General features: G+C 34.6%; 1 protein-coding gene across 2 annotated transcripts in view; it reads right to left on the bottom strand.

The window, feature by feature from the left end:
- Positions 1-399: 399 nt before the first annotated feature.
- The window catches only part of QSER1 (glutamine and serine rich 1), a 47785-nt gene continuing 20369 nt past the window's right edge, over positions 400-27815 (bottom strand). For both annotated transcript variants that reach the window (XM_062575828.1, XM_062575826.1), the window contains exons 4-13: positions 21601-25299; positions 18504-18799; positions 17088-17204; positions 16335-16468; positions 13569-13780; positions 11796-11933; positions 10508-10605; positions 6732-6884; positions 5151-5246; positions 400-4539 (exon numbers count right to left, since the gene is read on the bottom strand). In XM_062575828.1, coding sequence (XP_062431812.1) covers positions 4399-4539; positions 5151-5246; positions 6732-6884; positions 10508-10605; positions 11796-11933; positions 13569-13780; positions 16335-16468; positions 17088-17204; positions 18504-18799; positions 21601-25299 — 5084 coding nt within the window. In that variant the 3' untranslated portion in view covers positions 400-4398. The remainder of the gene's footprint in view (positions 4540-5150; positions 5247-6731; positions 6885-10507; positions 10606-11795; positions 11934-13568; positions 13781-16334; positions 16469-17087; positions 17205-18503; positions 18800-21600; positions 25300-27815) is intronic.

The raw sequence follows: 27815 nt of genomic DNA, 5'->3' as shown, positions 1-27815 counted from the left end.
TGACCTCCTCTATACACCCTTTAGCACCATTCTTCTGATAGGTGCACAGAGATACTCTACTTAAACAACAAAGAGAAAAAAAGAAAACAGCGTATCAAAAATCACCTGAATCACAAGATAGGCTCTCATTTATCACAATTGTTTGGCTCCTCATTTGTCATATCAATTTAAGAAATGGCAGATACATGGTAAAAATGAGCTCAAGAACATTTAGAACCATACATGTAAAAAATCAGATAAACATGACATGTCCCTGAATTCATGCAATAGAATGAAAAAGAACTGAAACTGTATTTCTTCATATTGAAAGATCAGAAATGTTATCTAAAAAGCCAATTTTCCAACAATCTAGCTTTTCAAGTCTTAATATTTTAATAATAAATCACTGAGCATTGTAAGTTTTTTGTTTAAAAACGGTTTTTACTTTAATGGGTTTAGTTAATAACATCATGAATGGTACAAAACTGTGTCCTTTTTCACATTTCCATACATTGTATAACGGACCACCTGAAAATCTGGACTAAGAATGCATAATGGCCTCATTTTTGCCATACGTAGATATGCAGAAAACATGCATTTGTTAACAATGACATGTTAATATTAGCTTAAACAATAAGATATGGCAGAATGTGCATTGCGTAATGCACAGGGTGTGTAACAGGGTAAGAGAGACCAAATGTCAAGTGTTGACAACAAAATAAGAAATGACTGATGACACACTGACATTTTATGACCATAGTTTTAGCTTTTATGTTTTAAAATCGTTTTAAATAGTAGTAAATATTTAAATAATATTTAAAATATATTTCCCTATGGAAAGCATTTACTTGGAAGACAGCTTGTAAGATTTGCTTTTTTAAAAAGTAGTATTCCATTTAGACAATATATGAATAAGATACATGTCACAGAACTTTAGAGACCCTAAACTTCTTAGCCATTTTCAGAGACGGTTTTTCGATCCAATTTTGTCTCTGATTCTTTTCTAGCAAAACTTTGGAAATAGCAACTCAAAGAAAACCTGCCTTTAAGAGAAATACTGTATTTCAATTAAAAAAAAAAAAAAAAGATGTAAATAGGGATGCCATATTAAAGGTAAAGATGGTGGAATTAAAAACCAAATAATTCATCATGCAGTTAGTTTCATTAATTTCTACTTTGCTAATTCATAGTCTAAGGAGAGTTTTGTTCCTTCCTAGTGCATCTTCTCTTGCAGTCAAAAGAGTGCTCAATTTCCACTGTCAGCAAATGTTAAGGGATGAGGACCTCACTGTTACTTCAAGGAAGAAATAAGATTGAGGTGTGGGTGCAGAATTAATCATCTAAAATGCAACAAAACAAAGCAAAATACTTTTGTGAAAAGTAATTTGTACATTGACTTTTTTTCTAAGTTTGCTTCGGTATAAAATTCCTCTTCAATCCCACTAACAATGCTTTATTTTGCTTTATGATCCTTCACATACTTGAGAGTTCCATTTTTCACTCCATCCTAATTTGGAAAACTAGTAATCCAGCCACAATATTTGTAGCCTAAGACAAAGATGGAAGCGCCATTACAATAATCTTTAATAGTGTGGGGTTACTTTCATTCAAGACAGCTTTTTCCTATCTCTTATAGGCACAGTGCTTGTTTTACTGGCCTTTGGAATAAGAGCCAAAAATAAGCCAGGTTGTCTTCTGTGGCAGCGCAGAGCATCCTGGCTTTTCTTTCTTTCTTTCTTTCTTTCTTTCTTTTTTTTTTAATTGTTGTTGCTAAAATTACCTGCTTTTTAATATGAACCAACTACTCCAAAAGCTTCTCATCTCTTTTTCAGTATCTATGGGCTTGAATTAAAACAACTAGCTTCCTAAATCTACCTCTAGATTCAAAAATCTATACGAAGTATAAAGTAGCGGCATATAAATCAATTTCAGAAGCTTAGAAACCTCTCTCAGTGAGTTACTTCACAGTCATATTAGGAAGGGAGACACAAAGCCCGGTGAGTTCTTTACCATACAATCAAGGAGCCAACTTTCTTACTCTTTCAGTCTGCATCCTAATCATTTTTAAAACTACAGATCAGGAGCTCCCAGTGTTGTGCACAGTGCTGTAATGTGACAACTGAATTCTGCCTGAGCAATTAAACACCTCTCAGGAATCCACACAGCCAAGAACTACTGCTGCCAACCACCCCAGCCAGTAAGGGAATATATTCAAATTTGGAACCCCTACTAGAGATCAAATAGCACACCAGGCACATTTCTATTACGCCTCCAGTGTGCACAGTCACATTAAAATGATTTCAACTGATCACTATCAATGCTGGTAACTTTGCTGCTTGGGTTCACCACATAAACTTAAGCTCCTGCCAGATTTAACACAGAATGACTGAAACAATGACAACTCTTCCACCCTATATCTTTCTTTTCACTGTTAAAATGAACTAGCTTCACGATTGTTAACAACATTCGGCATGGTGTTCCTAAAGCAAAACCCATATCACTCCTCTTGATTATAGCAGACATAGCAGTAGCACAAAGAATATATTAATATGATAGTGAAGTCCCTTTTTAAAGCAAAAAGGCTTTGAAGAGGCTTTAAAAAAGGCAGGGGCACATACTCATTTCTGTTCTTGACTCAGTCCATTCACTGCAGTTGTGTACAAATTTTAAAAGACAATTATTGCTTTTAAAAGATAAAAACCTTTGGAAATATGGTAAATATCCTACAAGGTTCTAAAACTAACCAGCTAAAATTCTGTACATATTTTAATTTTCAAACCTCTATTTTATTACTGAAGATCAAATCATTTCATTTTCACATCTATTCATTAAACGTTTCGAAGTTCTACAGTCTAATGAATATTCAGCAACTAAATACGATCAAAACAGAAAATGGGAAAATAGGTCATGTGGCAATGAAGATTATTTCATTTGGCCAATGAATAGTGAACCCTGCTTTCTTGGCTGAAATTAAGGCACTAAGTGGCAGTGAAAGGATAAAGGAATGATTTTTTTGTCTACATTATCTGAAGAAAGAATAACATGCCTACCATTTTTTTAGGACCCCAGTAGATTATATCTCCATTCTGAATGACTCAGTAAGGCATTCTGTTGGCAAATTTAAAGAAAATGTTCTCCTGATTAGAGCCCATTACATTCATTGTCTGAGTGTGACTAGTGGCACTACTGTTAACAAATTGAAGGAAAAAAAAAGCTACAAAAAGATGTTTGAAGACTCGAAAGGCACCAAGAAGAGAACAGCTCTGCAACTGCCAGTTCTACAAACAACTATGTAAGCTGTGTTTAACACTGCATATAGTCTATTCAATCATCAATCTTTGTTGACGAAGATAAAGTGTAGTAGCTCCTTATTTAAACTCTCAGTTAATCAAGTGCTAGTTTAGTAAGAAATTTATTTTCACATATCGGAAAATAATTGCAGTGTCTAACACAACTACACTTAAAGCAAAACTAGTCTAGTATGCATTATTCTGGTTAACACTGAAGCAAACCTGTATAAACAAAAGGGTTACCTTGAGATATATAGTTTACAATATGAAATCAACATATAAATGAATAGGATTTACTGAAAACAATGGAAAGTGTATTACAAAGATACATGAAACAATTTTAACCACAATATTTTCTCTGTGAAAAATACAACTATTAGTGAGATAAAATGTACAATTGGATTTTTTTTCCAAAAGAAAAAAAACACAGTATAAAGGAAAATATTTTTTTTCTTCAAAACAAGGAAAATAGTTAAGGTCATTGTCTTTCATTACAATATACTTTGACACAAAAAGCAGTCATAGGATTGCACCAACTCCATGTTCAGTCTCCTGAACATGACAATAGTAAAAAGAGTCCATAAAGCATAATGACATTGCTGTTTTTTAGGATGACAATATATGTATGCAGGAACTGATGTCACTCCGGCTCTGTTCATGAAATGTACAATACTCTAAATTTGGTGGCCAGACATATGTGAAAATTAGTTCACCCCAACATTGACTTTTTCCTGTTGCTTAGTCAAAGATGGAAAAAATCTGTAGTATTTTAAGTGTTGTTTTCTTCTTAGCAATAAAGAAAAAAGTATATGTAGTGCATGCTTTATCATTTGTCAAAAACATTTCTGAAAATAAAACTAAGTTATCCAACAGTTTACAAAATAGAAAATAATTCTTCAGGTTAAAAATGTGGTTAGGTTGTTTAGTTCCATCTCTAAAGGACTGATTTCCTTGGCAGCATCACTTTTCCTTAGCAAAAGCCAAGGCACAAGTTCCATAAAGAGAAATAAAAATGCCTATGAACAAGAACACAGTCTGGCATTGTAAAAGAAATCAGAGCCTTTCTCTGAGCTTTCTGTTCCCTCAGGTTAGTGCCATAGAAAAATGTGAGATTTGGGAAACATTTTTGTTATGAGCATTTCTGCTGGGCACGATTCAAAAGTTCACCAAACTTTTCAAAAAGATCCTCCACCCATTTTATATTTTTCATGCACAGCTGCACAATCTCTTCCTGTCCTAGATCTGCACTCTTTTTCTGAACAGAAGAAATCTATTTAAAAAAGAGAAGAGAGACAGACACACATGCATACACATATACACGTTAGATTGCCAGCATTTCAGAATTTTTGTTTTTATAATATTCTGCAGTTAAATACCACCCTTCTTTGGAAGAAAACCTTTAAGCTCAAAAACCAACCAAACAGCATTTCTTAACCGTGGCTCTTGCCAGAGCTCAACTCTCACATTTTTGTTACCTAGAATATTTCGACCAGGGGTTTGTACAAAAAAATAAAGGAGTGGGCATTCTAAGACAGAGTATACTCTAGAGCTGAGTAGTTATACAAACTGGTATAATTTATTTAGTTTATTTTGGATAACAGTGAAGAATGCTCACCTACCCACAGATTCCTCATGGTATGTTGCCCACACAAACCCCATAAGCCTCATATCTGAATATTTTGGGCAGCAGTGCCCATCAAGGACACACCCATGCTCAGCAGACCCTTTTGTTTGCCATGAGGAATTAATTAAAATACAAGGAGGCCACAATCCATACTCATTTACCAAGAAGAAAAGAACAGTCCCTCTATTGGGACTCAATTCACTAAGGGAATTCACTTAATGTATGTAAAAATATCTCATTAAAACAGTAATACTTACCTCCTCTTTACATGTCAAATATATGTGATATTTATAATGATGGAGTGAGTGATACAAAGAATACAATTGTATTTTTTCTGGATCTACAGTAAATTCCTGCAAAAAAAAAAGTAGTTATTTTTATGTACATTCACGTTGTGTTCCAAGAAACAGATATGATGGACATAATCTTCTGAAAAAAAAAAAAAAAAGTTTTCAACATATCAGAAATGGAAGTTTCATTCAAGTAATTGCCTTGACATACTTTGGCACAGTTCAAGGTATTTTACATCATAATTATCCCCTATCTTTATTTCCTATATAAGAAGTATGTTATCAAAAATTGCTTTGAAAATTCCTTCAATCCTTTTGAATACCCTGCAAGTGAAATAAGATACCCTTTTTCCCATGAATTAGTGCAGTCTTATACTACTACCTGATTATTAGCTATTTTCCACCAGGCTGATGGTGTTACTGGAAAAAAACAAATACTTTGTGCATTAGAAGAACTGTTCTACACTTACCTAATATTTAAGTTACTTTTTCAAGAAGAGCAAATGTGGGCTATATTCAAAGGTCATTTGTCTAGTCAGTATTCATTATTGGGGGTTAAAACTACATGAGCCAGTATCCAGCAAATTTTGGTTACAGTGTGCCTTAAAGGTGCTATGAGATGTACATATTGTTAATTTCCAAGTTTTACTATGCTACCAGTTTACTTTTAAAAACTTTTTAAAAAGGAAGATACAAACCTTAATCCTGTCATTGAAAATAAGGAAGCAATAAAGAATTCAAATTTAAAACGTATTATCTAATCTCAGTTTTTACAGTATTAACATTTATTTTTCCACTTTTGATCTAGCAGCTATTGTATCATTTAGTAATAGTCATTTTTCAGCCTGCTTTAGCTTGTAATAATAACATCACTTTAAAGTGACTTTATCACTATCGCAATGTTTGAGGCAACACGTTGCTACTTCAGTAGCAGTCCAGGAGGCTGGCCATTGCTCAGAAACTTGGTCTGAAGTCTAGTCCTTGCTCTGGTGAAGACAGAAGCAGAATGGGCTCTAACAGAGAGAGCTCCGCTGTTTGGCGGGCTGCAGGAACAGGCGAGAGGCATCACTGAGGCAGAGCTCACCTCCCCTTTCCTATCTAACAGCTCCTACTGACCACTGCTTAAGAATAGAGGTACTCCAAGGAAACACTGCTTCTTCGTCTTCCTGCAAAGTTGAGCAGCTCTCACAAAAGACTTCCTGAATGAATATACAGGAGAGGAGAGCATTTTGCTCTAAATGTATTAATACAAGTGGCTGTATTTCAAGAACTGAAATAGGGAATAATTCTGAAATATTTATTATATTTTCTCTCCCTGCTGGAATACAACTAGGTTTCAAAAATGAGTTCAAGTAATGATTTAATCTATTGTTTTCTATGTTGTTTTTAACATTCCTTAGTTACAAAAAAAAGTATCTGGTTCAACAAAGATTTTACATCTTGATAAATCTACAGAAAAACTAATATATGAAACAGTATTTTATACAAGTGTAGTTATCATATGAGAAGTCAGAGAGCAGCAGCAATAAATACCCTTTGAACACTCACCTGTGCTAACTTAGTGGTTGATTTAGAAGCCCTCAGTGTTTTTTTGTTGTAAGTTTTACCATTCATTTTGATCTTAGACACAGACGTTCCCCCAGTTTTCGTTTTAGAATCCCGCGTGATTACTGTTAGTTCAGGAAAGTTTTCCAAAGCATTCTTTAAACAGAGCATACAAAGAGAAAGGATTATGAAAAAATGAAGAACTGCTGGCCACCCAGACTTCTGATAAATTGGCCATTTTTCTTTGAGAAGTTAAAATACAGCTAATTATAAAACAATTTATTCTTCCACAAAGATCTGATAAAAAATCTTTATCAGATACCTATCAAGCAGCAATACACAGTTTGAAAAGCATGACCACTTGTTCTTAGCTGCTATAATTTTTCAAGATGAGAAGATCCTTTTATTGTATCTCAGGTATCATTCACAGTTTTCTCATTAGAGCAAAAAAGACAGGCTCCAGAAGCCTCGAAGAAGCCTAGATACTTGATTCCTATTTAGGCATGAGAGGTATGTCAATTGTATCAGGGGCTGGATACCTGAGTATCTTCATGGGTAGTATCCCAGCTTTTGCAAAATATAAAACAATAGCATCTTATCAAACTGTGAAATAGGAAAGCTGACACACAGTGAAGTAGATGGCCTAGTAGATAGTTTAAAAAAGCACAAGTTCTCTTCTAAGACATGGGGGTGAGTTCCATTTCTAATAGCTTCAGTTTTGTATTATTTGAGTAAATCTTCTGTGTAAATTTGCACACAATTTTGTTGTACAAACATAGCGCGATGTTAACAGCTATTTGAAATATTCTGTTGTGCTATATGATCTGGTCCTGGAAAAAAAATACTGAGTTACATGAATATATATACATATCTTTGTATTATAGTCCAGTATGAGGGGAAAAAGATTGAGCATATAGGAAAATATATTAATGCTACAGCTTAAGGAGCTAAATTTAGACTATTGGGACAAAAGAGAAAGTTAACTAAATTAATTTTTTAATAAACAGTATCCTTCCCCAACTACATTCTTTTAGCACTTTATAGACAACAGCCATTTTTCCTTTTATTAAAAAAAAATTCTAGCGGAAAGCTATAAAATATACAGCACAATGAGATAGTTGCATATTGTTAGCAGTAACCTCAACTAGCTAACCTGTACATATACAATAGTTATAGCAGCTGCCTTCAAAGTGGAACAAAACTTCAACGGGTTTAAATTATTTATTCTTTTTATCCATTGTAATAGCCTTTGTGAAGTTTAACTTTGGTTTTGAGTATCAGGGGGTTTGGCCATCTCTGCCTTCCTTTGGTGAATTCCTATTAACCAGAACAGTTTACAGGACAGGAACACTGACCTAAAACAGATAAAATTGAATTGTAATGAGGAAAAAGAATATATTAGTGATTTCCATATCTTTGAAAGTACAAAAGACAGAAAGGGGTAATAATTACTTTCAAATAAACCTTTTCAGTTCAGTTAAGCTCCATCATTTACCAGGCTTAAACTACAGCAGAAGTAATATTCTCTAATTTTTTCAGTAACCCAAAGATGAGATAAACTGTTGGAACTATAAAGTTACAGGCAAAACTACTGAGTAGATCACTGACTGCTAACTTTAGATCTGATTGGTTAGCAATGCTGTGCTAAAATATCCCATATTAAATGCATTCAATGAAAATGAGTACTTTTCAACTCATCCATCCTTATAAATGCACTATATTTAAAATATCCAAACTGACTGATGCTTATGAGCCATAATGATATTTTTCAGTTATTGCTTTGGTGTCTTCAACTCTAATATCTGAATATTGAATTGTCATTTGATCAAAGTTGGAACAGAAGCATACTTTCTTATACTAATCATCAGATTGACCTGGATTTTAAGAAGTATCAAATGCTTATGATAACAAATCTGTGTTTCATTTTTATCTGGAACATTAACCCACGCACAGCACACGTTGGTACAGAAACAGAGATACAAAAGGCTTTTTTTGTCTTGCAGTTTACATCCCAAGTAAACTCCTTACTTATACTTAGAATTCCATTAACTTCTTGCAGATTGTACTTTGAAATCAAGGTTTAAGCTAACTTTAGAGACATAATTCACAATCTGTCTCAGGGTGAACACACAGCAAAGTTTCTTATTATATTAATTATGAACTCTAACTGAATAAGCAGCTGTAATTGCATAGTTAGTATTGCAGAAGATCACATTAGTTTTTCCCCTTAATTTGGGGAAAGGCAAAATAAGCTACCTCTCACTTTGTATGTACTATGAATTTGCACAGAGGGAGTAACCAGAATTTTACAGATTAATATCCTACCTTAATGTGGCCTTTCTCCTCTGCACAGACAAGTCTAAAAAAAGCAACTACAGAAATAACTATTAACACTAAACTCTTACTGCAAATGAACAACGAAAATGGAAGGTTATGCATCCTTCTTCTGAGGCTCTGTAAATTTTTTGAAAGTCTAAGACCTTCCAACTGTAAGGAGGAAGTCGCAACAAATTCTGTGCAAGCAAGAACAAAATGCCTTGCTGTAGGGAGAACAGCAGTACTGACAACAAAAAGGTGGGCAATTAATATATGAAAATATACTGCACCAGTAATGGATGAGAAGTCAATTAATCTTTCTACCCAATATCCTGAGTTAAAAATCAAGTGAGTTAGAACTGTTTCACTGCTCAGTGATGCTTTCATTCCCAAAACAAAGTAATTCAGTGTCCTACAAGACAATTAGGAACCGGCTGTAAAAAAATAATCTTTAAAAGATTTCACAATGTAAACGTAGAACTGGCATGTGAAATAACCTCTCCTTGTTCCTCATCAAGACCTCACACATAAATAGACAGGAGCAGAAGCAGACAAATACTTCTCCAAGAAGTACTGTGGACATATGAGGACAGAAGGAGCGAATTGGTGGAAGAGGGAATTTGATCTGATGGAGGTAATGAACGGGACTGTTCCAGTGCTGTTGGTAACAAGATTGTTACAGGAAAAAATAACTATTCTGATTATAGCTGTGGACAACTACTTCTCAAACATCTGTAAAATTAACATTAGTTCACTTTATTGCACTTTCGAAATCCATCAAGAAAAAGAAATGCAGAGCTGCTCATAGGCATGCGTGGGAAAGGTAGGAACTACAATGATCGTCCTCCCCATCACTTTCTCTCTCTTGAGGCAGTAGGGCTGTTCTCTTCCCCGTCCACATCTAGACCTGCTTTTGATTATTGTTTGAAAGTTGCTGTCATACAGGCTGGTGATAAATACTTTTCCCAACCTCCACACTGAAGGCAGAAGAAAGAGAGTGCACAAATGAATTCTTCTCTAATGATTCAACTCTAGTTTCAAGGAACTTTGATTGTGTTCTCTACTTCACAAAAGTTCAGACAGTAGCTTCACAGCAAAGCTATTCCGGGAAAAGTTTAAGATTTTTAAGCAATATAAATACTTAATCAAAAACTCTAAAATGACTGCAAACATTTTCTTTTGGCAAACTTGACAATTTTAAGAGGAAAAATGCTTGAAAATGAACCAGAAAGCAGAGAATAAAACAAGAAAATTACCTTTGCAGTATAAACTTCTCCATCATAAAATGTTCTCCAAATATCATACATAAGCACTGAATTTGTAGCACCTCTCTCTCTTTCAAATCCATATTCACTTCTGTTACAAATTTGCCTTCTTGGTTTTCAGTTTTGTCTGCGTAGTATGCATTCAATGACTTGCTTATAACATTATTTTAAAAACCCTAGGAGTTAAAAGATGAATACCTTGAAAGTATGATCCAAGCGTAATTTGGAAAGCAGCCTTTTCCTATTGTCATTTAGCATGCCATCAATTTTTCTCATGTGAGGCAAAAGTAGCTCATCTAAAAGACATACAAAAAAGTAACAGTTGATTATTAAGAAATACATTTTAATGAAACTCTTACTCAAGCCATACCTATACCTATTAACATGAAATAGCAGAAGTCAAAAGTTATACAATTTACAACAAAAGATATGGTGAAAAGTGCCTGCTGGTAAAAGTTATCTGCCAAACCACTGTAAATTGCACAACATATATTTGAACACAGGCATGTGGCTGTAGATGAAAATTTATGAGTCAGTATAGTCCTTTAATTATAAAGTCAATTTCTTTGTTTTCAGTAGGACTACTGACAAAATGCATGGGAATGAGTCCTTGAAATAAGCGCGCATGCATGCACAAAGCACAGCAACCCAATAAAGAAAAGGAAGAGTCTTAGAAAATTGGGGTTTTTTTATATATAGGTAAATTGAATTTAGTATAAAACAACAGTTTGCAACTGAATGATATGTGAAATGTCTGCTCTTTGGGGGTTTTAATACTTTATACATTAGTGTTTCATAAAATGTTCAGAAACAAAATAGTTCCAAGTTTTGTCAGCTGGAGTTCACTATGGTAAGTCAGTCCATTAGACATTTTCTCCTTTAAAGAAAGACAGAATAAAATTGTCTTTGAACAGAATTTCAAGGTTTCAGAGTCTGGAAAACAGAACCTTTTATAGTAGTAAGAATCAGAATTATTTACAGTACTAAGGTTGTTTCTTCATGAGAAAGTAATCACGTACTTCAAATATTCAGTAATTTTTAATAAGTAATTTGTAAAATTTTGAAAGATAATAACAAAGTAACAGCAGTAGTAAATGGCTCAATTGCAATATTCATTACACAAGCCTAGGGTAACAAGCAAATAAAATAGTATTTCTAAAGTTTATTCAAAGAGATGGTGCCAATATACATATATATCCTAAACTGTATTTGAATTACTTTAATATTAAGCAGTAAAAATATAACAAAAGTATAATAGAAAAAATACACTGATGGGTTACTAAAGCCATTCTGAATCTCAGAAAATTAAGATTTTAGCGAATTAGAACACAATGCGAAGTAATCTAAAGCATTTCAGGTGCTGGTATATAACAAAATGTTTGGTGGGCTTCCCTTTTTTCTTTTCCTTTTTTTTTAATATGTTTGCATTATCAATGAATAACCTTCAAATGTAATAAAAGCAGTACAAAGGTTAAACATACTGTACCATTGCTCTTTTCCAAGGCTTGCATTGTGTCTGGATCCAAGGCAATGCTAACAAGCAACTCCATATAGCTCTTAAAAGTCTCTTTCATAGCTCTTGTATTCAAAAAGCGAGTAACAAAGGGAGCTGGAGGTACAAGCTCTGAAAATTAATTGGAATATATTGATTTTTCTTTCTTAAATATTCATCAAATATTTCTATTTTTTTCAAAATAGAAAGCTTTCATTCTTAAAACACAAGTGACCCCTACTGGTATCCCAGGAGATTATAGTCAATATAATAAAAAATAGTATCAAACTACTCATACTCCAAACCCAAGTTGAAAAAAAAATCAAATAATTTTTTTTTGTTAAAATTTGTGACACTATTTGCAATTATCAGCATTTACATAATCATATCTTGGAGAATCTAGACATTTATTTGTCTGTTACTGCAGATCAGGGTCTAGAGAAGAAGAATAATGAATAACTTCAGTAAGGCAAAGCAGACTAAGCGTGAGTTTCACGTCAATGCAGATGTTTCCTAAAACTGTAAAACTCAAAGCTCTTCAAGGGAAAAACATTCAAAAGTACTAACGTCACTTAGGAGTATACATACTATCAAAGTTGACTGCATCTTATTGTCAAACCCACAAAATCATGCAAAATAAATCCTACCAGCAAAGCAACATAGGCATATTTGTGGACATTCCCAGGAAGCTTTTAGATTTTTCTAGCCAGCAAGTTCAAATATGCATACAGAGTAGTCATCAGTACTACTAAGCTTGTTTAGCCTTTAAAAGTTTTTCTTGACTTCACATCTGGTATCAGTATTTTGCAGTAAGTTAGGTAACAAGATCGTTAAATTTTCTCCTATTTCCACATTTCTATAGGTAACAATCATCAACAGGTTATTTCATATTTTAAACATAGACAGATGTACATTTTAATGGTTAATAAAGCATGATAGCTCAAAAAAATTTATTTTAAAGGTTCAGTAGGGGCACTGTTCCAGGACATCAGTCCTAACTCATCTACAATAAAGTCACAGAAGCCAATATGCTTTGGAAATCCAGCAGTACAATGTGAAGATACTAAACCATTTAACTTCAAAGACACAAAAAACAAACAACAAATTGTGAAAACCATTGTATATATGCTATCCCAGTTATTCTCTATAAACATAATACATTTCAAAGATTTCTCTCCATTCTGGAAAAAGACTGCAAAATTTGTATCTCTTAAGTTCCCCGACCCTGTGAATGTCTTCACTGCAAATCTGCTCAGCAGACTGCATCTGAACACTGGCATTTAGCAAAGCAATGAAACAGCCAATATTCAACTGCTTTTTCTTCCTGGGTTTTGAAAAATCAACAGTAATATCTGAATTTTGCTCACATCTGTATGCAGACAGGCTTTGCAGGAATGTTATTTTAGACATAATGTGGAATTGCAATGGAAAATTAAAGGCACAATTTGATTAATGAGATGTAATTTGAAGTCATATCAGCTTTCTCCTGTAGTGTAGCAGTCTTAGAGTCGAGTAGTAAAAACATACTTCTCTCAATCTTTATTTTAATTGATAGGCTGCATTTGAGACAATTGGACACATTTATTCCTATACAAAGAATAAGTAAAAGGCTTTGAGAAATCATTTTTGCATGGCATTGACAGATTTTCATGCTTTTTTTTTTTCTGGGACTACTAAGAAAAAATTTGCAAGCTCAAGCAACATATTTTATACTTTTTTCCATTTAGTTCAAACAAGTCTAGATGCTAACAGTAGTACATCGCTCACCATCATCATCACTCTGGGCCTCAGGAGAAGAATCGGACTGGGAAGATGAAAATTCCTCTTTCCATTTTTTCCTTTTCTTTGGTGGTGGTTCAGCCTTTATCTTTGGCTGTTTAGCTTTGGGTTTCCCAGAAGAGATTTTTGTTGCCGTTGGTTTTGGTGTTGGAGGATCAGGGGTTTTGTTGCTGCTGCTGCTAGGTTTACAATGAATAGTCCTGCAACATTATGAAGATCTTTATAAAAAAAAATTATCCCACAAGTCCTGGCTTTAATAAAAACAACTACAGGCTTATTTAACCAGAAGATATGCCTGCAAATTATATATGTTTACTTCAGTGTTCCAGGTAACTATACATAGTATACTACTACACGTTTTTGACATGATGTTTAACAACTATTCTCAACTATCTATGATTAAATATTAGTATTACAATGTTATATCTAGACAAGCACAGAAAGTTTAAATTACATTAGAAAGAGACAAGTTTAGAACACAGAAGCTACAGGAGACTGGAGCTAATATTAAAACTGACTATATAATGAAAAAAAACCAGGCTTGACAGAATTGAACAAATCATTGTAATTAGTAAGATTTGCTGACGAAGTGAATTTGGAATATTATATCAATACAAAGAATAGCCAGAATATCATTCAGGCAGAAATGCAGGATTTTGAAGACTGGAGTAAGAAACTCCTCTCTCTCTTTCCACCACTCAAAACAGGCAGGAAAAAAAGAATTTAATAGTATAAATGCAAAGTTATATACTTTAGGACTTATATGAATATCTCATATAATCTGAGAGTTCATCTGTTGGAAACAACAGAAGACAGGAGAAAAAATGTGTGATATAATCAATCACTGGGTAAGTATAGTAAGTACAAGCAATATAGTTTTGAGAATATGGAAGGGAATACAATTCTGGGAGGCATCAAAAGAAAGAGGTTTTTGGCTCAGTTGGGAAAGTAGTGAAAAATACTGTAGAAACATTGTTAATGTCTTCTGGAATACTGTGAGTAATTCTATCTATTATGAATAATATTTATCTATATTATGAACAATTCTATGTATATCTAACTCATATGCCAAAGATGATGATTTCAAACTGAAATGGATGGAGAAAATGAATACTAGGATGATTAGAGGAATGGAAAGTCTGCCTTAGAAGTATTAGAAGTGGAGATTGAAAGAGCTAGATTAATCTAGTTTAGCAAAACAAAGACTGAGATGGGATGTGACTGCTCTCCAGAAATACACCACACAGTACAAACACCAGGGAAGGAGACAAATAAAAGCCAAAAAGCAGTACTGAAAGTACTGAAAGGAGAACAAAACGGGTATAGGCAAATCATCTTTGTGTTTCAGCTGAAAGACAGGATTGTTTCAGAGCACTGGAGCTTCTAGAATAGTGTTCTGCAGCCCCAGAAAAAAAGAATACCAAAATCCTGGCTATTCTAAGCAGAACTTGATGATTTTATAAAATTGATTAGCTGATGGCATTGCTTTCTTTGAGGCAGAGAACTAGACTTAAAAAACCAGTCATTTCCTGAATGAGGTACACTGTTATTTTTTTTATTGCTGTTTGCCAACATCTGAGATTTATTTATTTATTTATTCCTGCATGACTCTCAGGTGGGATGTGATGTAATAAATCAGGTTTGCCTTTCACTATTTTAAGTGTTATCCTAGTGATTTTCTTGCATTGTTACAGCTCATGACAACATTTATATGCAAGTAAGCAAAATTATTAACTATTATTTTGCAAAACAGATCTTGAATTCATAGGAATAGAACTGAATTTAAAAAAGAAAAAATATCTATGCTAAATTATAATTATTAAAAAGCCACAGAGAGAGAAAAGCTTCAGATACCATCTGAAGTTGTTCAAAGACAAAATGAAAGAAGCATGACAAGGTTTGTATAATATAGGATCTAGAAGGCCAATCCAAAATGCAAGGGCACAAATCCATTGAAAGTGAATGACAGTGAAAAACTTATCAGAATGAAGCTGACAGACGGTAGCCAGAGTATAGCCAAACTTTATCATGTTTGCTTTGCATGTTTTACATGTTTCTCCATAGAGATAGTTTTATTTAATTTTTATTTATTCTTCTCGGTGGTTTAAAAGCAACACTATTGGAATTACTGATTTTTAAGGCATGGTTAGGAGACACAAGAGTTAACTCAAGGCTTTTTTTGGGGGGGGAAAGGAGGGTAGGAGGAGCAGAAATAAGAAAAGTATAATTCCTTTAGTGTGCAAGGACATACAAAAACACAAAAAACACATTTGTGACAACTAACTTAAACAATGTACTTTTGCTTTTTAATTAACTTTACAAGATTGAGATTAAAGTATGATACTTTCTAGCATACTGGGAGAGGGTGGTCATTAAAAAAAACAGCCCTAACCTGCAAAGTCCACAGGATAGGAGAAAACAACAGATCAGCAGCATACAAAATTTCAAAATCTTTGCACCTATAGGCTTCTATCAATAAGTTGAATAATAGGGTAAAAGACAAAAAGATATAGAGTGTCAAGCCTGAATACCTCTAAAATGAATGATTATTGTATTCCATAAATTCAAGCTAAGGAACTCACTACATGACAGTAATTCATATCTCATTTCTTAAAGCAAAAATCTCAGTTTTCAGTTTTCAAACTTAAAGCTGAATTAACAGACTTTTGAATGATATGTCTTGTTTATTAAAATAGGTCTGTTCTTAACGTGAAACCAATACAGTAAAATGAAAAATAAAATGAAATAGAATACCTTGCTGACTGTACGGGCTTGCTTCGTGGCTTTTTTGAACATACTCTGACATATTCCTTTTTGTTTGCATTTTCAATGAACTTCACATATACCCGTTTGTATTTTGTTTTTGCATCCCCAAAATACCCAAGATACTGGGGAGAAAAAATACATATATACATAAATACATAGGTGTTTCTATTAAGTAAAAGTATTCAGTTTAAAAATTACTAATTCAAAAAATAAAGAAAAAATGTCAGTTTAAAAACAATCTGTTTATATACAAAGGTGAATGATCATACAGCAGTTACAATTTAAAAGGAATTCTCCAATGGATTTCCAAATAATATTTAAAATAAGAAAATAAGGCAAGAGATATTTTAAGGCTTCATTTTCTCCTATTATTAAATCCTCCCCATGTGCTATCCCAAAAGGATTATCTGCTGGTAAAGGACTGCTTGTTGGAAGTTCTGTCCAATCTGTATCCTTTCCACTGTCAAAAATATTTGGTTCATAACCCTGCTTCCACTTACTTTATTCCAGTTGCAAAATCTTGTTCCATTACCCAGCTTGAATGATACCAAAGAATCCATGCTAGAAAGCAAGAATCTGCCCTTGAATGTATTAGAGAGAATTTGGAGTAGGAGAAAAATCAAAAAAACTTTGCAGAGGAGCTTGCTAAGAATATATGCCAGAATCGCATTTTATTGTTTCCCAAGTTTCCAGCTAGGAAATCAATTCCTATGAGGTTTCACAAGGAATTTTTATACTCACACTGTTAGTAGCAGCAAACTCTCTCTGTCCATCTCGCACTTCAGGAACAAACTTTTGCAACAAAGCCTTCTGCACTTTCCAAATAGCTGGAGGCTCTTTTCCTGTTTGTAAAGCAGCCTGTAAGGAAAAAAAAAAAAAAAAAAAAAAAAAAAGTTAGCTAAAAATGGTGCTTGTTTTTATCCTAGAAGTGTATTTACCCATTATAAGTTTTGAGAAAGTTACCCAGAGATAAAATGGAAATAAGTAATTCAAATTTCAGCTCCTTCATTATTATGTGTCATTTATTTCAGGATAGTGACACGTGAACTACTATAAGCATAATGTAATCCTCACCTTCCCGAGCAATGATATTGTGCCAGCCAGCTTCATCTATGTTGTGATGTTACAATTAGTGTAGCATATGCAACAGCGTCACAAAAATACGTTTTTTAAAATAATACGACACTTTATAATTTGTATTCCTTTTCTCTATGAAATAATTTTAAACCCAAAAATATAAGAATCACTCCAAACAGCAGAAAAAGCTTGCAAGCCCCTAGAGACTCTGTGGAAGCAGCTATCCATAGTACCTGCAACATTACAGCATGATGCTTGCAATAATGTGAAAACAGGTATTTCAATTCAAACTAGTGACACAAGAAAACTTTTTGAAACTGGTAACACTTGTCTTAGATGATAAATCATTTAATTTTAGATGAATTAATTTAAAAATTAAACTCAGGAGGATGAACATACAGACACGTAACTAAAACTGACAGAAATTAATGATAGCAATATTGTTGGCTACAACAGCAAGAAAAGGAAAGGTAAACAGGAAGAAGAATTTAAGATGGAGAGACAACAAGAAACAATAATCAAAGACAACAAGCAGCACTCCCATAAACTCATGTGAAGGGCTGTACTGGTTGCATGTGGAAACCCTTTCTTGTTGGAACAGGAAATTGAACCTCTTCCAGAAAAGACAGTTTCAAGATCATTTGAAAAATCCTAAGCCATTTCTTCATCATCTTTCTCTTGAAAGCCTACTATCTTCAAAAAAATACAACAGTCTCAACAGCCCTTGAAGAATGTATGCTTTTCAACATTAAAAAAGCTTTATCATGACATGGTTTTGGGGCAATTATTTTGATAGTTTCAAGTACTAATAGAGGTTACCAGCAGAGGTTTACTTTATTATGTATGTAGTATCAAGATATTTCATATACATACAAACATATTCAATACCCACACTAGAAGGACACCACAGGCATCAAGACATCTTGGCAGCAGCTAGAAAACATTAGAACACAGTAGAAAACTAAGATGTGGCCTTTCCCCTTTTGTTAGTTTGTTAAGGTTAAATTCATATGGAGTTTTTTGTTTGGTTGTTTTCTATTTTTTATGTATTTGTTTACTCACAGAAAATATTTGGATTACCTTCAGTGTATCTATGTCTTCAATCTTCACTACAAATTCATCACGTTCTCTGTACATGCCTTCTCCTCCACTGTCCGTATTCTCCTCATCAGTACATCCTTCTATTGCAACAGTTGCCTGTATTTTCGCTAACTGGTCTGAAGTCACAGCATCCTGTTGAGCTACTTTTAGGGGATCAGCTGAGCTCATTTTCTCCTGCACATTGACTACAGGAGCAGTTGTCTGTGGAAATTCCTGCTTTATTACAGCAGCAGCGGCGGCAGCAGCGGCAGTAACAACTGCCACTTTTTCAGCTTCTGAAGCAGAAAAACAAGTTTTAGTTAAACAAATAATAAAGGATCAGCAACATAAGGAGGGAACTAGATTTATTTTTCTTCTTTTCTGTTACAATATACACAAAAACAACTACCCTAGAAAAAAATTTTTAGAAGTTAAAATGGGAGCATTAATTTGGCCACAATTAAACCCCTAACAAAAACAAAATATTGTAGCTATTTCACCTCTCTTTGTATTAAGCTATTGTATCTGTTAACATCTAGAAATAACAATGATGAATGTGTTAGAAAACAATTTGATAGTTACAGACATGATCAACAGGAAATACTGTTGTGCTTTATGTGACTAAGTAAATACAATAGTAAAAAGTTACAACAGGGAATCTTGTTTCCAACCTGCTGGTAAGTGAAGTCTTTTTAAAGGTGGATTAAGGAAAGAGAAATACAAATGAAAGATTAGAACATTGGCTGTACAGCTTTTGGACATTTATCGTTTACATCTTGCAATAAGGTAACTGGAACTTCCAGTATCCTAATAATTGCAATATCCTAATCATTTTTTAATATTAACAGTGGTGAGCAATGAGAACTGATAATAGGAAACAAAAAAGTGAAAGAACATTCTTCTTCTCTATGTACTCCAGTCAATAGAAACAACTTTTCAAAACTATTAGTGTTTCTCCCCTGAAAAAAATTAGAATCCTTTTTGATATTACCATATATTCTTTACGCATATTTATTTTAACATTGAACTGCTAATCTGAAAAAAAAAAAAGTTATATAAGCCATAGTGTAATTACTAATATCATTTAGGAAACTGGCTTCACTGTTAATGAGGTAGCCATTGTAGAGCTTTGTTATAATTTTCGCACTGTTATTGCTGACTTCACTTGAAAGATAGAAAAAAGAGAATGCAACTTCTATTTTAATAAAAGTACTCTGGAAGATATTATTTAAGTAACTCATTAACATCTCAGTATAAAATCTATACACCAGATACATTAAGAATCAGGGAAACAATTCAGTAAAATTGCTAAGCCATGAAATACTTTCTTCTGGATACATTACCACAAATATATGTATTTGTTCAGTGAAAGCGATGATGGCTTTAATAAGGTATAACATTATTAGTTCCCCAAGTATGTTTACAAATTCGCTACAAATTAAATGTGGATATGCTACTGTAGTATTACTAAAAGATGACTCTTCTAAATTTGTCGTTCCATATTTATGTGTAGTAACAGATAGGAGAAAGAATTACTCGCAGCTCTACAAAACCAGTGTGTAGGAAGATGCCATTACTTTGGCTACAATCTTGTACACAACAAAACAAGAAAAAGGTGAATTACAGAAATTGACAGTACAAATATTACATCTTTATGAATAATAAAGCAGGTACAATAATACTGTAAAACAAATAACTGAAAATAAAAATAGTAATGGAAATGTCTGTGCAAGATAAAAACCTTGAAATATTTCTTTAGAAAGCTGTACATAACATGTGGTTTATTAAAGTTAATAAACTGCAGGAGAGGCTCAAATCATTGCTCTGTCCACTCTTTTGGCTTTCAGGAAAGAAGAGTCACTGATTTCACGTTCCTCTGTAACAGATTTTCCTGCTCAAAATGTCTAAATTTAACAAAATTTAATAGAAAAAATCCAGAGAAGAAAACAGAACAGTAATTAAGATGGAATCTTGTGCTGAATACATGGTACAGTAAAATCTTCTGTTATTTTAGGTCTTATTATAATTTAAATTAAAAATATATACTTATACAATATACTTCTCATTAAATGTCACCCTGAAGTAAAAAGTTCATCTCTCTTTTAATCTAAAAAATGAAAAAAATTACTTCATTGTATTTTGCTTAGAACCAGCTAACAGGTTGTAGGTGCTGAGAATTCAGGAAATATTTCACTTTCTGCAGCTAGTTTGGAAGGTAACCATATTACTCCAGAGTAGGTATAGTAATGTGACTGGTTAAATAGTGTTAATCACCTGGCATGAAAAACAAAACTAATTGAAAAGATCCAGCTAGGGAAAAATATGCCGTATGTTGAAAATACTTCAAAATAAAGCAGCATCAATTAAAAACTATGAACACCAACAGTGTAACATACAGCAGAGATGAAATGACAAAGCCAGGTATGTGGAAAGCTAAGTAGTGCCATGATCAACAATCTGGTTGCCAAAAAAAAGTGCTCCCTCCTCAGCTTTTGCTCTTTTTTTTTAACAGTATATCAATAAAAAGGTATAATGCAGATCGTCAATATTCCTGAGATCAAAGTGAAATGATTCTCACCTTGCACAAGGCTGGCTAAGGCAGCATTCAGCTTACAAGTGTTAAAATCATTTTCATAAACATGCTCAGTGCAACCCTATCATCAATAGAATGTGCACAAACAACCTAGGGTGAGCTCAACCTTTGCTGACGGCAATTCTTCATATGTTCTCTTCCTAGGATTGGACATGATGGTTTGTTGAAGTTTACAGACAAAGGTCATATTTAGCGTTTTAAGCCAGAGAACAGAACTAGCATTACTCCCCTTCCATGCTAAAATAATTTTTTAGCGTTAAAAGTGTCCTACTCAAAGAGCGTGGAAAAATCTATCTACAAATTTTCTAATTGTGGAAAACATTAGTTTAGTTCATACTGAGCACACCATTTGAATAGTACTATTAAATTATGGCTAATAATGGTGATTATAAACAAATCAAGAAAACCTTTATTTGAACTAATAGCAGCTAATGTTATTTTTTATTTTTTCCCATTTGCTACAGAAATCTCCTTCAACGTTTGCAGTTGCAGTAACTATTTTACCTGATCTATTCTTTCTGTCAGAAGCATCATCCAAAGCTGACAATGCAGTGGAAATGCTCTTCTGAAGATCATTGTTACCTCCCACTGAATCATCTTCATCAGAAGAAAATGAAGGCAATGTTTCTAAATTTTTCTTAAGTTCTTCATCAACTTTTTTAGTTGGACTTTCTCCACTAACCTCCAAAGCTACAGGTGCTGCTTCTGGCTGAGGCTTTAAAGATGACTGTAGGCAAGGGGCACGAACTATTTGAGTAACTGGTCGCCTAGTCCTGTTCGGCATTCGTACAGCTGGAGCTGAAAACTGTTGCCTAGGCCCTGACTTTAGAAAGTCTAAAAAAGATGCAATAAATCCTGTTTTGACTTCAGGTTGTTTTTCTTCAACTTCTTTGATTTTTTGCCTCATTCTTTCTTGATGCTGGTAAGTATCATAACAACTTTCAGAAACAGGAGAAGCATATGTCAAACATGAATCATTTCCTCTTGAATTTTGTCGTTTACATTGCCCACTTCTTTTTATCTGTTTCTGAATTGCACTGTCATCTTCTGCAGCATTTTTGTTTTGGCTTTTTCCTTTGCTTTTTTTCTTCTGAAGATTCCCTGCAGTTATGTCTTGGCATTCCTCTTCAGTTCTGCTAATGGTTCCCTCACCACTTTGGGGAACAGCTATTGGTTGCAATGGACCTTTCGACTGGCTACCTGCTACTGCACCATCATCACCACCCATATTAAAGTCATTTTCTGACGCAGCACTTTCTTCACTTAGACTTTTACCACTTGAAACAAAGTCTGTCTCTCTTGCATTCAGTGTACCATCAACAGGAACGTTGTTATCTTCTTCAGATTCATGACTAATGCTAGATTGTTTCTTAACTGGAATAACCCCTTGTTCTTGCTCCTCTTGACTAGGGCCAAGGGTGGGAGAGGTCATTCTCGTCGGCACATTTTGATCAGAAGTTTCAATACGTTGTTGACCAAGGTTCACAGTTTTTGTCTGTATTGTTGACACTGGTGTAAGGTTTATAGTAATTTGGCCTCCATTCAGTGAAATATTATTTATGCTTGGTGGCTTTCCAACTACAGTAGGTGAGGCACTGAAACCAGAAGACACATGTCTTACATCCATTGATTGAAACTGAGTTTTAGAATCCTCGCTGTTTTCAACAGACTGGATTTCTTCTTCATTAGATGTTGATTTGGCAAAGTCAGATGGAGTCACCCCACAGGCTGCTGCTGTTGCTGCTAAGATATCATCTACATTTGACAATATATTCCTCTCATCACTGAGAAGCATAGTTTCTGGGAAACATATTGAACTAAGAGAAACAAACTGATTTTTTGAATCATGTTGATTTGTTTGAGTAAAATGATCTTTTGTTGTTAGATGTTGCTGTAGCGGTTTTGAGGACTCAGAAATGTCCATTTTCATTACTTCTGAATTCTGAGTATGAAGCTGTTGCTGAGAATGGCCCCCATTACTTTGAATAACATGACCATCCATTTGAAGGAATGGATGTGTCACCTGCTGAGGACTCTGTATTCTTTGCACTTGGGGTGATACCTTTGCGTGTCCTAAACCTGACTGCAGAATTGACTGATGAAGAATCTGTAAGTCACAAGCAGACTCTAGAAGTACCTGTGCACTAGACAAACACAGCTGATGTCTTAAAGTATGAGGCTGAACTTGTGGTGGCGTACTAATGACTTGCCCTTGCTGTTCTTGAGCTTTACTTTCATGCACCTTACGCATGAGAGAATGTTGCTGGTTTAGTTCTTTAGCACTCACATTTACTTGTGTTGCTTGCATTAGATTAGCTGCCTTTTTTATATCATGGCTTATACTAGTGATATGGCCAATATGTTGGGAAAGCTGTTCCACAGAATTAACCATTCTTTCATCTTTTTTTGATCCTTGAAGAGTAAGTCCAACAACTTGATCTTCAAGACGAGAGTTACTTCTGATTACACTTTGAGAGTATCTGTCATCTGCTTTTGAGACTCTGTAAGATGCATCCTGAGCATTGATTTCATCATCAGTTAGCCTTTGGGTAGAAGATTCAAGAGAAGCTTGCTGTTGCAATGCTTGCATATCCTGCATTGATAATTCTTCCTCTTGTTTTGATGAAGCATATAAATTAGAGTCAGACTTCCTTTTAACATATGATTTTGCTTCTGAGGAAGGCCTATTGTTCTGCAACGTCTGTGAATGAGCGGGGGATACAAAAGGAGGAGACTGGACAGATGGCAGAAATTTTTGAGACTGTGGAGAGGAGGATTCTTGTGTCTGAGAGTTCTGAGAAGAATGCAAAGAAATAAAGTTCTGATTAGGACTTGAGGCTGGAAGAGTCTGAATCCGAGGAGAGGCAGAAAAGGGAAGCGAAGACGATGTTAACGTTAAAGATTGCCCTGAAGAATAGCTTTCTGAAGGACTAACAGACGACAAAACTTGTGACTGAGATGAAAAACTAACTTGGGATTGGCTAACTGGAGATAAACCCTGAGAGTGACTAGAAGAATAGCTCTGAGATTGGCTGACTGAAGAAAGTTCCCTTGTTTGACTAGAGTAGTTCTCATTTGGAACCGAAGTCAATACCTGTGGATCTGCAGAGTAACTTAGCGTTTGACTGTCAGAAGTAATAGTCTGTGATTGCCCAGAAAAAGTCAATGTTTTATACAATGAGGGCAGCTTCTCAACCTTGCTAGATGAGAAATCCTGTGAGTGACTGACAGGGGGCACATTCTGAGCCTGGGATGAAACATAGTTTTGGGATTGGCTGACTGATAAGAGACTGGGGAGCTGAGCTGTGGAATAGATCTGTGGTTGGCCTGTAATTACAGAACTCTGGTTTTGTGCAGTTTTGGGATAGCTTTGTGTCTGCACAGTGGGAGCTATAGATTGAGGTTTGGGGGTCTTTGTTGACCTTGGAGGCTGCTTCGTGGAACAGTTTTTCACTTTCGTTGTGGAAGCAGATGGAAAACCAGGTGATGGAATTGCAGATGTGTAAGACTGAGCAAGTTCCACTGTGACTTGAGAAGTCTTCTGCAGTGGTCCTCCATTGCTCACCTGAGTAACATCTCCAACTGGACTACAGGATAATGCTGAGTGCCTAGATGTATCCTGAAAATTAACTCCACTCGTACTCGTTAAATAGCTGTGTAAGGAATGCTGTGAAACAGTCAGTTGAGCCTGAACAGACTGAGTACTTGAAGGCCGCTGATGGTGTTTAATAACACTACATTCTCGCTGAAGTGCTCTGTCAATAGAAGCAGTGGAACCAGTAAAGACAGATGTGCTGTATGCCTGAGAAACCTGCTGAGCTCCTCCAAGAGTTGAAGACAATAAACTAAACTGAGGCTGCAGAAGATGAGGTGCAGATTCTTGAGCAGAACGGTAAGTTGATGACTGAGGTGGTATACTGGTACTTAAAACAGAACTGCCTAGGCGCTCAAATGTCAAAGCAGTTGGAACAGTACCTTGTGATGTTTTAATTTGTAATAAGGGATCGTGGGTAGTTAAGAGTCCATTTGATGTAGCACTGAAAGTAGTATCTTGAAGAGTAAGAGATGGAGCAGTAGCAAAGTTTCTATTGCTGAAAGTGTTGGGATGTTGATAAGCAGATAAAGCAGATGTTGGTGGAAATGTTCCAGAGGTTGGCAATGCTCCAGTAACAAACAGTTCTGTGGCTGTTGAAGAATGCATACCTGGAAAAAGCAAAAACAGAACAAAAAAGGGAAAAAGAACACAATAAAGCTTTAAAAGTTATAACACTCTGCATTTCTTTAACTCATTTTATTGTAAGATCTTGCACCATTTACAGATATTAGCTTCTTTACAATCACCACCCTTTTTCAACAACAACAAAAATACTGAGAGGCACTTACTGGGGCTAACTTTCAAACTGGAACTATATTTTAGTAAGAATTCTAAATTCTGTATCTGTATTGAATTGCCAAAGGAAAAACCCCACCATCCTAGGACACAAATTTTGAATAAAAGTTTGTAGAAGAATAATTCTGCTTTGAAACTGAAAGCTCTTTATTTGTTCTTGTTCAGTTTAAAAAGAAAGTTCACACTAAGGATAACTGATCGAAAGCTCCATCCCCCTTCAATATATAGTAAAAAGGCAAAATTACACCACACCTATTGTAACAGTTAAATAGCAATTCCATCTCACGCATTTACCCTAACCGATACTTTTATAACTCGAGTGAGTTATATGTGAAATGGCATTCAAAGCTTACAGTGAAATAGCTAACAGACTATACACTTCGCAACAACTATTTTTAATAGTGGACTTTGACTTGCAATACAAGAATAAGATTTGTATATTCTCTAACGTGAAATATTGCAGTACAGGATATCCATTGTTACCAGCTATATACAGTGTGGTAATAACTACCCAATTGAAACGCGTAGTATTACTTTCATCCTAGCATTGCTATGTCATCTTTGCTTAAATAAGCTTTATTAATAAGACATACTACTTTCAACTGAAAGAGCGTGAAATTCTCTCATTGGTTTTGGAAGGTGCAAGATGTGACCTAGGGCAGTGATCTGCATCCTGTGACCTGTAGGTACTGGTGAAATTTTTGTACTATTTCTAAAGAATCTGTGAAAGAAAACGAGATAGGCAAGCTTATTCTCAGATAGGCTTAAACTTGCTGTATAGGAATTTGCACTTCTATCAGAGAATTTGCAGGGGTCTACAAATCAAAAAAGAGAACTAAAATCACTGACATAATTTGATCATTTTCAATTCTTCTGGGATACTGAAAACAGCTTTTAACTTTAGATTAGATTTAAGGAGAAATAAAAAAGTGGGTAAAAAAAGCTTGTTTTGACACAAATACTTAAGTTTAAAAAAAATCAGTTTTCATTTGAAAAATATATTAGGACTTCTTAAACTGATTGCAACTTACATCACAAGATTACTTTGAAAGTGTCAGATGAACTAATATGAAGAGATGGATACTGAAGGAATGCCAGGGTATTTTTCACAAGTCAACAATAAGGTCTGAACAAGGAAGAATAAGCTGTGTTTTAAAGCATTTTTTCTAATTTAAAAAACCTAAAATACCATGTACATCGGGGTTCTCTTTTACAGATCTCTATCATGAAAACAAAGGTAGGGACATCCAGAGACTCAATAAAAAGGATCTAAGAAGGGGAATAATTATGAATTCTCATATAACATACAGCTTTTCCTTCCCTTCTAGAAATTAAAACCCTTCTTACTATGCATGGAAGTTCTTATACCAGAGAAGTGGACAGCCAGTCACAGAAGCACTGCTGCGGTAGAACTGGTGGTTTTTTCACTTGATTTTTGAAGAGGAACAGACAAAAGATATGGTGAAGATAAGATGTGAGCACAGCCTCCCACTAACCTAAGAAATCAGAACACAGCTAACACATCCCACATATACAAAGAAGATTTGATAGGTGAATTTAACAAACATGCTTTTCCTCTTTTTCCCCCAAAACTAGCAGTTGTAGGGTTCAGAGAAAGTATACAGTCCTTAAGAAAGTCATCTTGAAGAGAGAAGGCAAAGCATTTGTTTTTCCTTTTCAGAAAAGTTCATAGGAGACAAAGCTCCTAAAAGATACTTGGGAGCATTGAAGGCTACAGAAAAGCAGCAGAAGTATGAAAGGAAAATAGAAAGCTCAGAGTAATATTGAAAATGGGCTTATGGATGAGTTTTTAGTAACATGTATTGAGTAGTCTCAAACACTAGCTTCAACATCAAACCTGACCCACAGCACATCTCCCATTCTTCGCAATTCACTACGATAGGTAGACTACAACGGAGAAAATACTAGGAGGAAGAGGGGGAAAAAAAGATTTTTTTCCCAGCTGACAATCTGAAGATGCAACATTACAACTTTAAAATACCACTTGTTATTAAGATTTAAACAGATTAATAGTGTCTTCATGTGTGCACCCATATATCTGCTCTTTTACTGACTGAAATTGTCCATAGCGAATGAAAAGCAAGTGCCTTTCCATATCCTCTTTTATAAACTTTTTAGGTTGATCTTCATAGAATGCAGCTTCACATTACATTTAACAGTAAGTGCAAGCTGTCAACAAGGACTGTCCAACTCTTTCTCCTTCCTATCTTATGCCTTCTCCCCTAATCAGAACTACTGATCATACAGCTGCATTGAGAGAAAGATCAGCTTATTGATACAGTGGAAAACTATACACCAAAGAAAAAAA

The sequence above is a fragment of the Rhea pennata genome, chromosome 5 (assembly GCF_028389875.1).
Source record: "Rhea pennata isolate bPtePen1 chromosome 5, bPtePen1.pri, whole genome shotgun sequence".
NCBI classification, from domain to species: Eukaryota; Metazoa; Chordata; class Aves; order Rheiformes; family Rheidae; genus Rhea; species Rhea pennata.
This window is presented reverse-complemented; position numbering and strand designations above follow the sequence as displayed.